This window comes from Meleagris gallopavo, chromosome 2 (genome assembly GCF_905368555.1).
Source record: "Meleagris gallopavo chromosome 2, MGAL_WU_HG_1.1, whole genome shotgun sequence".
In the NCBI taxonomy this organism is placed as follows: domain Eukaryota; kingdom Metazoa; phylum Chordata; class Aves; order Galliformes; family Phasianidae; genus Meleagris; species Meleagris gallopavo.
Genome location: NC_139405.1, coordinates 49722425 through 49739120, shown reverse-complemented (window position 1 = coordinate 49739120; position 16696 = coordinate 49722425). Strand labels below are relative to the sequence as shown.

General features: G+C 40.6%; 1 protein-coding gene across 2 annotated transcripts in view; it reads right to left on the bottom strand.

The window, feature by feature from the left end:
- TIAM2 (TIAM Rac1 associated GEF 2) overlaps positions 1–8969 on the bottom strand; it is an 86253-nt gene extending 77284 nt beyond the window's left edge. For both annotated transcript variants that reach the window (XM_085217066.1, XM_085217067.1), the window contains exons 1-3: positions 8850–8969; positions 6598–7797; positions 810–1245 (exon numbers count right to left, since the gene is read on the bottom strand). In XM_085217066.1, the coding sequence (XP_085073192.1) occupies positions 810–1245; positions 6598–7791 (1630 nt within the window). In that variant the 5' untranslated portion in view covers positions 7792–7797; positions 8850–8969. The remainder of the gene's footprint in view (positions 1–809; positions 1246–6597; positions 7798–8849) is intronic.
- Between the last annotated feature and the right edge of the window lie 7727 nt (positions 8970–16696).

Sequence of the window (16696 nt, the reverse complement as noted above, 5' to 3'; positions counted from 1 at the left end):
CAGTAATCACACAGCAGCCCACAGGCAGCAGCCTATCGTAAGTGGATTGCCTTCCCACAGCAAGAGAAGAGGGGGGAGATGGGAAGGGCAAGCATTCTGAAAGGCAAAAGTGCTCAGCAATAAGCAGGCTGTGGGAAAGACCATCTGCAGAAGGAAGGGAAACAGAAGACCCCTGGAAGTTGCTGCAGCCACAGAAGCAAGCATTCCTTGCTGAGCTTTGGGCACTGCAGTCTTTCTCCCCTACTGCTGCTACTGCTTCTACCCTAAATGTAAATGTTTCTCCATGCAAATGCCTCAGCATGCAGGCATTGACCTCTGTTACCTTGCCACCTGGCAACAAGCCAACTGTTTTTACCTTAAATTACCTCAACTTAAAGTAGACTTTATAGCAGATCCAAGGAAACATTGTGCCTGAACCAGAGAATCAGACATCAGGGACCTTTTAATCCGTAAATTTTGACTTCCTCTGATACAGAGATGTAACTTCTTTATTTTTACCAGTTTTGGTTCAATTCAGTCTTTGACCTCCAAACATCCCAAAGCATCTTCTAAAACCCCAGTTATGTTTAAATACAAGAACTGGGAAGTCAGGTGAAACAATTCCTGCTATGGTAAGAAATGCAGTACTAAATACATAAGCACTACCTTGATTTAGTGGGCTGGTTTGACACATGCTTCACTTCAAGTGTGAGAGTAGACTATGTTAAGTTACAGGAATTGCTAATAGGAACCATCACGTGGGAAAAGCTGTGCAGACACAATGGAAATAATTGGTGCTGCCAAGCCAGAGGGGAAACACGGCAGTTTACCTTTGAGTGTTACCCAGTACTGCTTCCATTTTCGTCGTGTGACCAGCTCCAGCTTCTTCTCTTTCTGCAGGGTCACCAATGGTTTGAAGAACAGCCACCCTGCTTTGCGCACCACTCCTTGCTCCTTCTCGTACAACAGATCCAGTTGCTCCAAGGAGCTGAGGGACTCGCTGCTGGAGTCCTCCGTTTCTGATGAGGTCTCAGTGTTCTCCAGGTTCGTCCTGCTCATCTCCAGCTCCCGCATGAAGTTTTCATAAATGTTCTGCCTCAGGGCATCACTGCTGACTGCATTGGTGGACTCACTTCTCTGGGACAGGATGTGACTGGAGCTGGGTGACCACAACAAAGTAGGCTGCTGTGATGGTGCCAGCGTGTCTGTGCTGAAGTTGTCCATTCTGCTGTCAAAGTATTCACCCCCATCTTTACATTTGGGTTCCTGCATATTAAAGGAAGTTGCCAGAAATAAGTCACCAGTAAGTCTGAGTGCAAGCAGGAATAACACCATGGCACATTGCTTTATTGCAGGGCTTTCAATGCTTTGGTGACCCCGTTAATGCAAGGCAGCTACCTTTACCTTCAAGCTTATCAGAATCGATTTTATCTCTGTTTTCTCTCTGTCACACAAAACGTACATAACCAACACACAAAAAAAAAAAAAGTCAAAAGTTTAAAATATTTTAAACCTGTTAGCATTGATTGATAAAAACTAATCTAATATACAGTTAAAAAAAAAAGAAGGAAAAAAAAAAAAAAAGCAGGCAGGCTTGCTGACAGGCAGGAATCCAGTTTCCAAACTGCAGAGGTGTGTATTTTCTGACTTGCTGGAAACCCCAAAGGAGCTTGACTATCTCATCAAGCACCCACAGGCCTTTTCCCAAATTACACTGTGTTACTTTGTCCCTGCACTGAGAGGCTGGCCAAACTAATTTGAAATAACTGAGTCTGATGACATCTTGTGCCTTGCTATATGGCCATTAATGCATGTCCAGCTCCTGCTTCTGACTATCCAAGTGGGATCATGCTGGCAGTATGGGCTTCGCCTGTCTCACGCCTTTCCCAGTAACAAGCTACCCACTCCCATCTCTCCCAGGTGGTCAGGGGTTTCTTATCATGCAAAGGAGAGGCACACTAAAGCCATCTGTTATGCTTCCAACTTACATTACAGATGGTATTTAAAATTTATTTTAGGATTTAAGAGGACATAGCACAATAACTTTGCTGGAAGAGAAAATTTGAGACTGTTGCTTGAAATGTATGAGTGAAAACAAAAGAAGAGATGGCTACAAAAATCAAAGATGTGAAGTTATTTACCTCCATAAAAATAAAGCTATTATACTTCTAAGTTTAGACTACTTCTATAGTTGCATTTATTTGCTTGCAGATCAAGTAAATAACCCTTGGTCTTCCACAATCTGCTTTCACCAGAAGTTTTGAAAGCAACTATTATTTTTTCCTTTGCTTTCCACTTGAAGCTCTCAAACAAGCAATGTTGTGTTTTGATGGTAGATTGGTCTCCACATGCAATCAGGAGCCACGGTGAGCCCACACCCAGGTGCAAGTCTCACAAGGCAAGCTACTTGTCAGGCTGCAGGACACTGTTGCTGAAGGCACTCCAAAAGCCACACTCAGCTGAATACTATGACCCTTTACAGTATGTTTAGCTTCAAGTCTGGCTATACAAATCACCCTGCCCACTCACAAGAGTCGAATTCTCACAGTAAGGCAGCACTTCTCTCAAACCCTGTGGCAAAGCTTTCATCAGTATTCTCAGAGTGGAGCTCACTGAACATCAACAGTTTTGCCAAATGTGCCTGCAGGAAAAATCCTGAAATTCAATAAAAGGATTTCATATGCATTTTCCTATATATACAGCTTGACAAGATATGTACCCTTTTTCATTGGAGCCCATGATAATAGATGAATAGATCCAAGGCAACAATGACTGTAAACAATTTTCCACAGGCAAGCTGAGAAATGGTTGAGGGGGGTGGAACCACATCTGTAATGTGTTTAAGCCCACAGAACAACTGTACAAGATGGATCACACAACTGCACCAGCCATGTGCAGTTCCGTGGGAATGGAAAGCTTTCTCCACCTACTTTTTAATTATTGTTACTGAACATGTGTACCAAAATTTTGTTTTACTTGCTTGACTATTTATTCTCCAGAAGCTGTCCTCCAGAAAATATTAATGTATACTTCATGAAGCATATCTATCTATTTCAGTCCTAAATCATTTATTTGAAAAGCAAAGAGAAAAGCACGTATAAGAAGATGATTTCTAGGAAGGGCCATTACTGGAACAACACACACTGAGGAAAGAGAAGTAAAAAACAATCTAACCACCAACAGCCACCAAGCACATCTGAAGTTTTCTCACAAAGGATGCATGATGAATTAAATGCTGGGATTATACACATTTTGCCATGACAACATCACTTGTATTTGCTAAAAATGAGCAGCACTGGAAGCGTCACACAGTCTCTGCTGGTCCCCAGAGAAGCTATCACTGTGGCAGTATCTGGTCACTGTTGCTCATGGTGCTTGCCCTGCTCTTTTTTCTGCTGTTGTATCTGATGATAGAAAATTCGCACTGTATCTGTGCAGCTGCATTCAAGCAGATCTCTTAATGTCTGAGATATATCCTGGATTAATTGCAGATAAAGCAAAAGATAAAGAGGATAACTAAGATACTAATTAGACAAAGTGACGCATGTAATAATTAGCTGTTAGGAACAAGGCAGGAAGTAATGCAGGCTGTTAAATGCATTAAGACTCAAGCAAAAAGTGGGACTTAATGCCTGCTTTCCAGCCAAATAAAGAGTTTACCTCAGCGCACTTTTCTTTTAAACTCTCTTTACACAGCCAAGCTTCATGCTCTGGCTTATAAAAGCCAGTGCATTTCAGAAATGATTCATCCGAAAAGACTACTTATTTCATGCAAAAGCATATCTGCACAGAAGTTTCTGGTGGCTCATTTTTTACATCACACAGCATGAGCTCTTTCTCAACATGTTATACAGACATACACAAGGGCAGTTCTTGCATCACCAATGTTAGAAAAAAATGACTGCAGCAAGTCTGCCTAGGTCCTGTCCATGCACCCCACATACTCGACACACATCTATGATGCTCTTAAAATGTATCATGATACAGCATCTTCCCAGTGCTGTTCCATAAAGAATTAAACCAGTGAGGATGCGTCATGCAGTACAGCACCAGCGATGTACAAAAGCAGTGCATGAGGATATCATCCTGCGAAGAAAGCTGGGCCATAGCACAGAACAATAGCAAGTCTTTGACAGGAGATGATGATTAGAAAGGCAAACTCAGTTCCAGGATATAACAGATCAAGTATCAGATCAAGCCAATAAGGAAGCATCCACCTCACCAGACAGGACACAGACAAGGGCTCATCCGGAATATCCCATATCTGAATCTGGTTATGAATGATTTAAAACAGGTGCAGAGAAAGGGTGCCAGAACGAAAAAGAAACAGACTTCCTATCTTAAGACAGGGGACCAAAGAGAGTTTGCACAGCCCAGAAAAGGTGGGCCAAGAGGAGATACAATTTCTCCCTTTAAATAAATTGTAACAGATTAAATAACAGGGAAGGATAATTAACATAATGGACAATACTGGCATCAGAAACAGACTGGCTGGGACTATATTTAGTCTGCAAATTAGATGACAAGTTCCACGCATCTGAGTAAGAGGGTTTGGAAATGGGCTTCAAGTGGGGTAAAAGCTTACCAGATTCTCGGCTGAAATTGGTTCAGTTATGAAGGAGGTTATACTCCACTGCCCTTCTGACAGCAGGAGACTGGTTTCAACTGCCCTCATTGTCCTTTCTAGCCTTGAGCCTTCATGCTGCAGGGGGCTTGGCAGGAGGGCCCACCCACCCAACCAAGTACCAGTGCTCTGGTGTACCAATAAGGATATATTCCAGCTTTCACTTACGCTCTGCCTAAGTGACTCACAGCAACGTAATGAGGAAGGGACACGATGTTCAGAGCAAAGTAGAGAGGCTGTAATCATGGTGATGAACAGTCCTACTGACTGGGACTAACCAGCTGCCAGCAGAATCATGCACAGTACTTTTGCCCTTTTGAGTCAATGAGCTGGTGAGAATGCAGTCATCACTACACTACAAAACAGCAGCCCCCCAAAGAGATCACATGGTTACATGTGAAGGTTACATGTTACATGTGAAGCAGAAAGTAACTGACCAAACCTCACAATGAAGGAAAATCATAAAGCACTGTCTGCCCGCTTTTTGTCTGGCCTGTAGTTGGATACTTGTCTGATAAAAATCGATGACTAACCATTTCCTATGCCTTTTTCTAAGAAATCATCATTTACAGAACTGGAGCCAACTTCCATCTATCAGAATCAAATCTGAGTTTGATGCAATCTCACTAGCAGAATTTTTTCGCTGTGCCTAGAGTAAGCTTACTGCACAGTGAATTCAAGGCAGCTATGAATCCTACATCACAAATACCATTCTGAAAATGTCTTAACTAAGTAATATATGGCAAAGGTCTGGGATGCAGGGATCATATGTAAAGCTAGGCTATAAAATCCAGAATAGCTGCAGATGTCAAAATCAGCGAAGAATCCTAGCAGAAAGCTCTGGGGCCGACTTTACAGATTCCATTTTTTTTCTGCCTTCTCTTTCACAGCTGAGTAAGAAGGTGAGAAGACAAAATCTGATAAAATACATGAGCATCAACTCACAAAGCAGTGGCTCAAATACATGGCTTTCATTTTCATCTTCCCAGTTCTCTAGCCCTTACCTAGGAAAGAAAGAGCATTATATGATCTTAGCTGTTAGCTAAGTTGCAGAAGTAAGAGCAGAGCAGATCCCTAGAGAAGCACAGTGACTGTTCCTATATGACAGATATTAGAGAAGATCGGAAAAAAAAAAAGTTTCTGCCCTCCAACTCAATGTTTGAACTCACACAGAAGTCCAGGTGCAGTCTGGCATTTAAAGAGCTGACTCTGGGACATACGACTGGAGAGAAGAATTTCATTCCCAACCACAGGAATCCTACATTCCTATTAATGGGATTAGTTTTAAATTCTTCTAAGGAAACATCCTTTCCCTCCCTCTTGCCCTTCTCCCATCTCCTTCTTCACAACACCAACTGCCAGCAGGCCAGATGGCAACTCAAGCTCCTCCATCTGGCAAGCTAAGCTCATGCACATGAAGGAGGAGGGCACCCCAAGTAAAAGCTTAATGGGAGGAAGAAAAGGAGCCAGCAACTCTGGCCAGTGGCCTGCAGTTGCTTGCCTCGCTACAGGTAGGCCAATGGTGAAATCAAAGTCAGTGATGAAGCATATAATAGAAATAGAGAGTGTTTGCAGAGGTATTTTTAATGTGCTGCTTTTCAAGTTTATTTCCACTGTTCCTTCCATGATCTTTAAATAATGTATGCTAGGCTATATTTTCATATTTGAAGCAAAAAGAAGGCTTAAAAACTCAAAGTTATTTCATAAATAACACAATGAATACAAAAGCTAATTCACTGAGATATCAGAGTTCAGAGATTCAAGTTAGCTAAGAAGGTGACAAAATAGGAAGGGAAAATTTTTGCACAGAAATGCTTTTTTTGTTGTTTTTGTTCTTGTTGCTAACACTTACATATAACTTCTGGGTTGGAAAATTTCTCAGAATTCCATGAATTATGATAAGAATTTGTTAATTCATTATTCTGTTAGAAAGATAAACATGTTTTAAGTCTACAAACCAACTTCCAGACACTTAGGCTCAAGACTGTACATACCTGCAACTTCCTTTTCTTCCTCGAGAGACTTCCTGTCCAATCACTGATGCGCCTCATTCGGCTTTTTAATGTGTCCTTCTTGGATGCATCCTCAGTGAGGGGCTTGGACTTTCTACATGGGAGCGTGTAAGAGGAATAATGAGCAGGACTTCCCTGCTCTACCCTGGAGGGAACATCAATGTCTGAGGCGAATGATACACGGTTGCTTAGGCTACCGTGAGTGTCAATATACTCATCAGACAGCCTGATCACAGGTGGAGGAGTGCTTTCCAAATTTGTATCCTTATATAGATCTCGAAGTGAGGAAAGAGACGAACTTTGATTGAAGGACTTCTTGTCACTTGGTGGGAAACTGGCATGAATGCTTGTATCTGGAGTGCTCCTAGTCAAATATGGACCATCCAACTCATTGATATCCCCAGCATTTCCCCAGAGAGAGTCATACCATGAAGACTCGGAGCTTAGGGAGCTTCCCTTACTAGATCGAAGCCTTGAATCAGTAGGTGACAGACGATGGTTTGAAGAACAGTCTGCACTGGAGTTCCTCCTGACATCAAGCAGATTATTTGACTTAGATTCCAAGGTAGGTGAATACCTCAGCAGCTGGACTGGCCCACTGGACTCCTCAGCTGGTACTTTGCTGTTGCTGCTGTTGTGGAATTCAACTCTCAAGCAACCATCCAGCTTCCCCAGTGTTTTAATGAGTACTTTAGGACTTCTTCTGTCCTCTGATGGGGAGGCTGATGCAAGACTCTCATTCTTTCCATAGCATTTTAATATGTGCCCATTGCATTCTCGGGGAGCAGCATGATTACTTCCAGCTTGAAGGCCAATATAGTGGAAACCATTATCAGGCAAAAACACTGCATTATTTCCTGGACAGTAGTCCCCTGAGGTGTGTGTCCTGTGTTTGGCAAGGACATTACTTTTAGAGGCCTTCACCACAGTATCACCGAGTCTAGCTGAATAAGGCTGACTACTCTTGAAGTGTGAAAGGCAGCTTCTAGCAAGAGACCTTGACTTGTAGTTTGAGCCACTATTGGTATGTCCCCATCCATGCAAGGAGCAAGACTTTTCATCTTTAGCATGAATACTGCGAATTTTTAGAGAACAAGGCTTCTGCTTGGAACCAGTTGAAGCAGTAGCATGATTTTTTGATCCCTGAAGACTGTATTGGCTTTCTGAATTCCCCATTTTCCACTAAATTAAGAAGAGTTTCATTAGAAACAATGGCCAGAAGACAAAGCAAAAAGTAACAGACCATATTTATTCTCAGTACAGGAAAGTGCCTTTTTTAAAAGTTATATGAAACAATTGCTTCAAAAAAACCCAAATGATTTACAACATCAAATTCATAATTGCATTAATTTTAGAGGCAGCCTCAGAAAGCCTATTCTCTGTCTGGTTTATTACCCCTCTGTTTTAAAGCTGGAATCTAAACCCATTGAAATCACGTCAACACCTTTTTCCACCCACACCCTTGGCAACATCTTTTTCTTATAACTTACAAAACCTCTGGCTCCCAAGAACAATGGCATAATGAAAGGGAGACAGCAAGATAATCATTACTTAGATGTAAAGTGAACTGTACTTTCAGAGAAATCCCTTCTGCCAGGAGACAAGTAAACTGCAGTTTCAGCTTGACTGGCTTCTACGCAACCAAGTATTGCCTCAATAAACTGTTCGGCTAACTCCAACTTTATAGTTTAAATGGAGTCAGTCCAGGAGAAGAGGAAGGAAGAAGGAAGGAAGAAAAAAGAACTTTTCACTTGGAAAGTGAAAAGCCTCATCTTCCATTACAGCACAAAATTGTATTATGTTCATTCAGCATGGGGTAGTTTGATAGTTCACTTAATAAAACACGCTTCAGCTTCTCTTCTGAATTCACAGAGAATGGTGCACACTGGAGAAGGCAATCTGCCAGAGTGAGATAATTAAGATTTTGCACCTTCATAAACTGTACTCAAAAGTAAAAATGATCTTCTGTTCTTTTCATTATTTGGAGTGAATCTCCACTGTTTTAATTTACAGAAAGAACATTGAAGTCCATTTTCAATCAGAGCTATGCTCCTTTGTCAAACTTCAGACTGACACTCTTAGGAGAATTCACTGCAGTCTCAATCAAAATTTTGTCAAAACAATCTATTGTGATTACAGAATCTTATTTTCAAGAATTTAAATATATTGTAATACCCTAAGTTCTATCCCTTATCACTTTTGGACAAAAGCAGTGTATAAAACAAGAAACATACCTGTAGAATCTCTTTCTCAAACGTAGGTATGGTTATCAATTAGCATCATTTGCATTGCCTTCGTAGCCAGCCACTACACTTGCCAAAAAAGCAGGATGGAGATGAATGTAGGCTTTCTAAAAAACACAAAATAATAATAATAATAATAATAATAATAATAATAATAATAATAATAATAATAATAATTAGAAACAGGCTCTCGGTCATAGAAAACACTTTTTAGTTGAGCTATAAGCAAAAAATACAAAAAAAAAATAATCAGAAGGAATACGAATAAAAGAGATCTAATTAAATGGATTCTTGGACTTCAGACATCAATGTTAATAAACATACTTTAACAATTGACACGGAATTAATACAATGAAGTCACAGGGTGTTTTATTTTCTAATCCTTTCCTTTTCCCCTCTCAATGATGAATTAGGGTGCACTTTGAGCACCTTCCATTTGGCCTTTGGAACAACAATTACAGATCACTGGGCTGTGCAGTGATCCACTATAATTTGGAATAAACTGATCAGAGCATTTTCTGCAGGATCTGTTTATCCTTCCTTGTCTTGTCTCAATTCCAACTATGACTCCTACAGCGAAAGGCCACTGTACAACTCACTCCACAAGCCACCCAGCAGTCTCTCCCCTTAAGTTTGTACATATTTTAAGCTGCTCTGCCAGGCAACAATAGAAAGGCAGCACTGACCACCCAGCACACGAGAAGGTAGCAAGACCCAAGTTTTTCCTGAGCATCCAAATGTATCAATCCTTCACTAAACACACAGAGGCTGTAACTCAAAACAAGGATATCAGCTGAATTTCACAGAAGATACCAGTAGTGTGGGGAATAAAAAATTCAGTAGGGGAAGCTGTACAAGAGCTCTGGCTCAGTGTGCGTAAGAACTCTGTAGATTTTAAAGGAATTCAGTGGTAACTGAGGTACTTTGCTAACCTTACAGAAAGCAAAGGAAAAGGTTGCCAACTAGAATTAAAAAGTCTCATCAACAAGCTTAGAAAAAAAATGACAGCAAACAAATGATTTAGAAGAAATACATCCTTTTGGATAATTCTAGAACCTATAAACCCAAATTCATGGCTGTTATCAGAAAGATATCTGACAAAATAAATCATAAATTTCAGCCAATCCTTGAAAACAAAACAAAACATCTGTTTAACTTGTTTATTCTTTCTAAAAGTTTGTAAGGTTGCTAATGAAGATGCCCTTGCCTTGAAGGTTTGATTTGCTTACGCTAATTTTAGCCACTTATGTCAACAACTTAATTATATCAAATGAAACTAGCATTGAACAAAAGAGACTCAAAATAAAGGTAAACAGAAGACAGTATCAACTTCATGAAGTCCCAGACTGCAGAACAAATTGCATCCGTCCCAGCTAAACTGCCTGCCTCAGACCAGGAGGTACAGATTGCAAACAAGCAAAAGTCTGCATTCAGAATTTCTCATGTGGGAGCAAAAACTACATTCAACAAGAGGGCTTTGGGGGCTTATGTCTATTCATAAGGGAACACTGAACCCAATTTGTCTAAAGAAACAGGCAAAAAGACCATCTGGTCTCCATAGCAATTGTGCAGTGGTTAGGTAATCCTTTTAACAGAATGGGTAGCAAGCAAGCTGCTGTCATGAACCTCAGAAGATAGACATTCAATTCTTTGAGGCTCGAGCTGCTGCTACAGCATCCATTGTACTCATCTGATACAATACACAGATCACATAATGGGTGAATGAATAAATTTATCCTGGGGTACAATGTCTACAAAACAGTGTCTCAGTCTGTGCAGAAATCAGTTAGCTGTACAACACAACAGTCAATAAATCCCACAGAAACACCCCCAAGGGATTTTTCTCAGCATCTCAGCCATCCACAGAGTTACAGCAGGCTAAACATTCATGCACACTGTAATAATCAACCACGGCATCTGCAGGGCTGCACAAAGACCCTCACCCTGAAAATCAGCTGGGATGCCTTTCTCCTGCCTCACACTTGCATGGAGCTATTTTCTTTCTGCTAATTACAATAGGGGTGTAAGGGAAGCAGACTTGCTCTCTAAGGCAGTGCAACATCAGGGCACAGAGGTGGTCAAGGAACAACTTTGGCTGCATTTTTTCTTGAACACATGCACATTTTACATTGATTTAATTTTGGAAGCTCTGGAAATAACAGTGCAGGGGACTGCATTCCCCTATATTTTTCACAGCAACCTACTGCCCCAGAAGACAAAGTGCTTTTTTTTCCTCTGTTCATTTGCAGAGCTAGGGGGATTAATACTTAATGTGAGCAACACCAGAGTCCATGAATATTTGCTGTATTTATAATCAATATATTTAGAAAGCAGCTCACTGTGCCTGAAGATGACTATTAAAAGATTATTTACTTTCAATTATACACACATTCCCTAAAAAAAGAACTTCTTAATCTTCACTCTGGTCCCCCTTGACACATTTAAAAAACACAGCTATGCAAACATACTAATCTGGGAACCCCACCACCATCACCACCACACCCAATAATTAACGCAAAACATAACCCCAGAGCTAAAAATGCATTTCCCTACCTTTATGCTCCTGCACATACAGTTCTAGATGTTTTTGGCTCAGAAAAACAAACACAGAAGCTCAACAGCCAGCCACCTATATTCCCTCATTAATAACACAGCAGCTAGACTGCTTCACAAATGCTGGAGGGAAAAACATTTTTCTTAGGATTGAAGTGTACACACATATATGGCAGCACTCTGCAGCTGGATGGGTGCACATCTCCTGAGTCTTCATCTCTCTAACTGAAGGTTTACAAAGCTTGACTCACTAGCTATACTACAATCAAAAGTGAACCATAACAGTAATATGCCAGTATTAGGTATGCTCACTAAAAACGAAAAAAATTTATCGTAGAACAATTTGGGTTAGAAAACACCTTAAACACCATCTAGTTCCAAAACCCCCCTGCTATGGAACACTTTCCACCTGACAAGGTTGCTGCAAGTCCCATCCAACCAATCTGCAGTTTAAAGCCATTAGCCCTTGCTCTATCACTACAAGCCTTTGTAAAAATTCCCTTCTCCAGCTTTCTTGCAGGCCCCTTCAGGTACTAGAATGCTGCTACATGGTCTCCCTAGAGTTTTCTCTTCCCCAGGCTGAACAATCCCAATTCTTTTAGCCTCACTTCATAGGAGAGGTGCCCCTGACCTCTGATCATCTTTGTATTCCTCCTCTGGACTCACTGCAGTAGGTCCATATCTCTTTTGCGTTCGGGGCAATGGAGCTGAATGCAGTACTCCAGATGAGCTCTCACAAAGCAAAGTAGGAGGAGACAATTCCTTGCTCTGCTGGGCAAGCTCCTTTTGATGCAGCCCAGGATACAGTTGGCTTTCTAGGCTGGAAACTAGGCTGCCAACTCACACTGAGCTTCTCATCAACCAACATATCCAAGTCCTTCTCCTCAGAGCTGTTCTCAACCCATTCTCTTCTCAGTCTATATTTGTGCTTGGGATTGCCCCAGATCATGTGCAGGGCCTTGTATTGGGCCTTAATGAACTTCATAAGGATCATGCAAGCACACCTCTCAAGCCAGTTGAGGTCTCTCTTGGATGGCATCCCTTCCCTCCAGCATGCTGACCACATCACACATGTTGTGTCATCAGCAGACTTCCTGAGCCTGCACTGAATTCCACTGTATATGTCAGTAACAGAGTTGTTAAACAGCACCAGTCCCTATATTGACCCCTGAGAAATGCACTTGTCACTGGTCTCCACTTGGACACGGAGCTGTTGACTGCAACTCTTTGAGTGCAGCTATCCAGAAAATTCCTTACCAGAGTGGTCCATCTGTCCAATTCACATATTTTCAATTTAAAGACAAGGATGTTGTGCAGTATAGTGTCAAATGCTTTGCCCAAGTCCAGGTAGATAAAGTCAGTTGCTCTTCCTTTACTCATTAATGCTATAAACCTCTTGTAGAAGGCCAGCAAACTTATCAGATAAGATTAAAAACTGTAGAATGTCATCAACCACCTTGTTTTCCATGTGGGAAGTTCTTCATTGTCTCAGTCCCTGTTTTTGTCTTTTGTGACTTGGTTATGAATTGGTGACAAATTTGAGTCAAAGGTGGTGGGACTCCTGCACTAATTTGAGCTGCTACAGCAAAAGCATACCAAACATAATTACACTGCTGTCAACCATCTGCCTTCAGTGCAGTCACATTCACCAAGTTGAGATTTTCTAAAACTACAAGCTAGAAAACCACAAACTCCAAGCTGTCAGGAGGTGAGTACAAAGATGTAAATAGATTGAATACTCTGCAACCACAATGATGAAGATAGTAGCCCAATACCAACTACGGAAAGACAAGAAACTGTGGCACACTCTTCCTATGGATGTTCTGTTATCTGTGACTGAGAGTGACAATGTGACCACCCAGGATGTTGTAAAAGTTCAATTAATGTAAGAGTTAGTAATGGTAAGCCTTAACCTGGAGCAGGATGTTCCTCAGACATGAAGCCACAAACTAAAGCTAACTCTGCTACATTTTGATGGATTTATTCCTCTGGATGGCTGGTGACAATGAACAGTCATTGGTAGATGTGATCTATATCAAGTAGATATGTATCAATTCATCTACAAACCATTTAATCCCTGCAAATATACTCATTAGGTGCAGGGAAATTGATTCTCACTTCTCAAAATTTGGCATCAGTGCAAAAGTAACAAGAAAAAATAATAATATGGATTGGTCAAGATAGGATAACATTAGAATAACATTATCTCATCAAATTAGTACCACTGAGGGAGGTTTCAATAAAAACTGTAGGAACTCTTGTACAAAAGCTGTCAGGGCTACCAGGAATAATAACCATTTACAAACAGCAGAAGAGCTTAAATTGAAAAGCTGCTGTCTTAAACAAAAAAAAAGTGTTTTAAAAGAAGATGAACAGTAAGAGTCTGATAATACACAATGAGCTAGCTGCCTCACACCTGAAAAATAAGAGCCTGCACCTTTCCTATTATTTACAACATAGAACCAGGACAGCACATAAACTTTATTTCAGGAGGCCTTTCCTTGAGGAATAATACAATTATTCAAGAAAGAAATAAGATACCAAATACCTTGTTCCTGCTTGTAGCCTAAGTGTGTACAAAACCTCTTAGCTGTGTACAAAACCTCTTAGTTGTGTTCATTCCCAGATACAGGATGGTTGTTGCCTGTACTGGAGCAGTACCTCTGGCCACTGGAACGATTCTCCAATAGCTGTCACCATGCACAATTACACACAAACATCAACTTGTGTATAGATGTCTGCCAAAGGCAGTCAAGGTTTTAACTCACTATGTATAACTCACATATAAATACCTATATGAAGAGCTTTTATATATGAAGGTCAGACAGCATATCCCACCAAGTACTCTATAGTAATGAAGCAAGGGGAAGCAGGCAAAGAGTCAAGCATGCTTTTTGTTGTATTTGGAAAACATACTTCCTGAAGGGCACTTAAGGACTCCTCTCCCAACTGCACAGTGTGACTGCAATATTCACCTCCAGAGTCAGCAAGGTAGAGTGAGAAGATACAAATGGAACTGGGGAGAAGAACAGAACAGGCAATGGCAGGGTCCCTGCAAAGGCGCTCTGGGTGTGTGTTTCATAAAGGCACCATAGGAGACTGTCATCAGGATTTGTGGATAATGTGATAATGGAGAAGAAAGCACTTCAGAGCAAGAAAAGTTAAACAGATCTTTCTCCCTCACTGATATGAAATGACCAACTTCTTACTTTCCTTTCCACTTAGAAATACCATAGGCTGTGATGTAGAGCAACTAGAGAGATGTATATATACATCCAGAAAATATATTTTTAATTGACCAAATTTCTGTTTCTCCTTTTAGACAATTTTTACATTCCCTTTAGCTCTTAACATCAGATTAAAATACTAGTCATACCATTCATACAATTATCTACTATATACTAACCTGTCTTGCACAGAATCAATGCTCTCAGTGAATTCTTACAGGGGTAAAGAGTTGCAGACTTAAAGTTTAAATTAACTTTTAATCTACTTTTGTTTTTAATATGAAAATAACAATGCTAGAAGGTGAACCTGTACTCACCTTCCCACATGGCTGTGGGAAGATACTCAAAATTAGTAAGGGGAGGCACAACAACACAATACTGAAGCTGGATTAAATAAGGAGTTTCTTACTGGAAACAATTTACTGTATTTTTTAAAACTACACAATTTTGTCACAAGCTTCCACAAATCAGAAGCAGATTTCTTATTCCTGCAATCTCAATCACTTTCCTGTAACAAAAATATACCATAATAATTGTATCGTGGTATTCTTGGCAGGATTATTTTGCATTATATATCACTGTATTCAAAGAATGAATAACCAAAACACCGCAACTATGTCTTAAAAAAAAAGAAGAAAAAAAAGGACACATTTCTCTTAAATCCTGTTTGAAACCAGAACTCCTCACTCATTATTCTCTTTAGAGTTAAGAGTCTCCTGACTGAGGAAGTGTTTGATAGCTCAGAAATAGAATTGAAAACAATGCTTCTTCTCATTCAACATAGTACTCCTCATGATCCTAGACACTTCGTTTTTTTGCTGTTAACCATACCAATACTGCAAACAGATTGTTAATTCCACATTTTAAACAAGAAAGAGATAATGTCCTTTTCTGGTTCCTTTTCTAAATAGCATTGATCCCAACAGGTCTACACATATGCACTGCATTAGAATGACACGTCATACCTAGTAGTTCAAGTCCTTCTTATACTCAACCCATTCTTTTGGGTCCAATGCATTGACAGTTAAATTATATCATACAGCTTTCAAGTAAAAGCAATATAGAAGGTTGAATCAAGCCTGAAGATCCTTATCATATTATACGAGTGCTGATACAATCTAAATCTCTAGAGACTTATTTTTCTTTGGAAGGAAAAACAAATTTCACCATTTTTAAGTGTTACTGAATTCATACACAATGGCTAAAGTGCACATCCATTTAAATAGAAGTCATTGAACTTAAAAAAAAAAAAAAAATTTTAAAAAAAAATCAACAATGCCAGCTCACATTTCTGCTTCATGCAGTAGCTGTAATAGCGAAAGTGTTGGTATGTCAAGGCCTGTTTTTCTCCTCCTACCCTGGTTGTGAATGTGCTGGCAGGCCCAGGTACAGACTCATACAGTGCTTTCAAGGGATTTCCAGGCTCCACACAACTCTAGCCTCATTGCTGGCACAGGCATTGAGGTCACCCTGGGGTGGGAGCAACAGCACCTCAGAGATCAAGAGCAGTAGACACCCCAGAGGTCTCTGCCTCAACCCTCCTTACATGTGGTAGTGGCAGGAGGAGACAAGATAGGAGCTTTGTGGCCAAACTGGGAGTCCCAAACCCAGCCAGGGACATCTGCCCTTCTTCTCTTTTATCCTCTCCAGTAGCAATCATCTCATGCTATCAAACACAAACCTAGTCAGCAAGGCAGCCATGGGGGTGAGAAATTGCAGCATGCCACAAATTGCCCGATCCACTTCACAGGAAGAAAGGGAAATTGTGATATGTTCGGTGGTCTGTCCTACCTCACAGTCTACACATCCATAAGCACCACAGGGTGCTGACTCCAAAGTAAATGCTTTCCAACCATTGGCCCTCGGACTTCCTGAAGAGGACAGTCTAGGGTCTAGGAGTCAGAACTGAGCTTGAGACAAGGTACTTCTAGAAATTAAAAGTGGATCTTGATTTTAGCATGCTTAGCGCCCTGCAGCAGTTACACAGTTTAGGGCTTTCTTTCTACCTCGGTGGATCCAGTACGATTAGAAGAAGTGCACTGGAGATTACATATAATT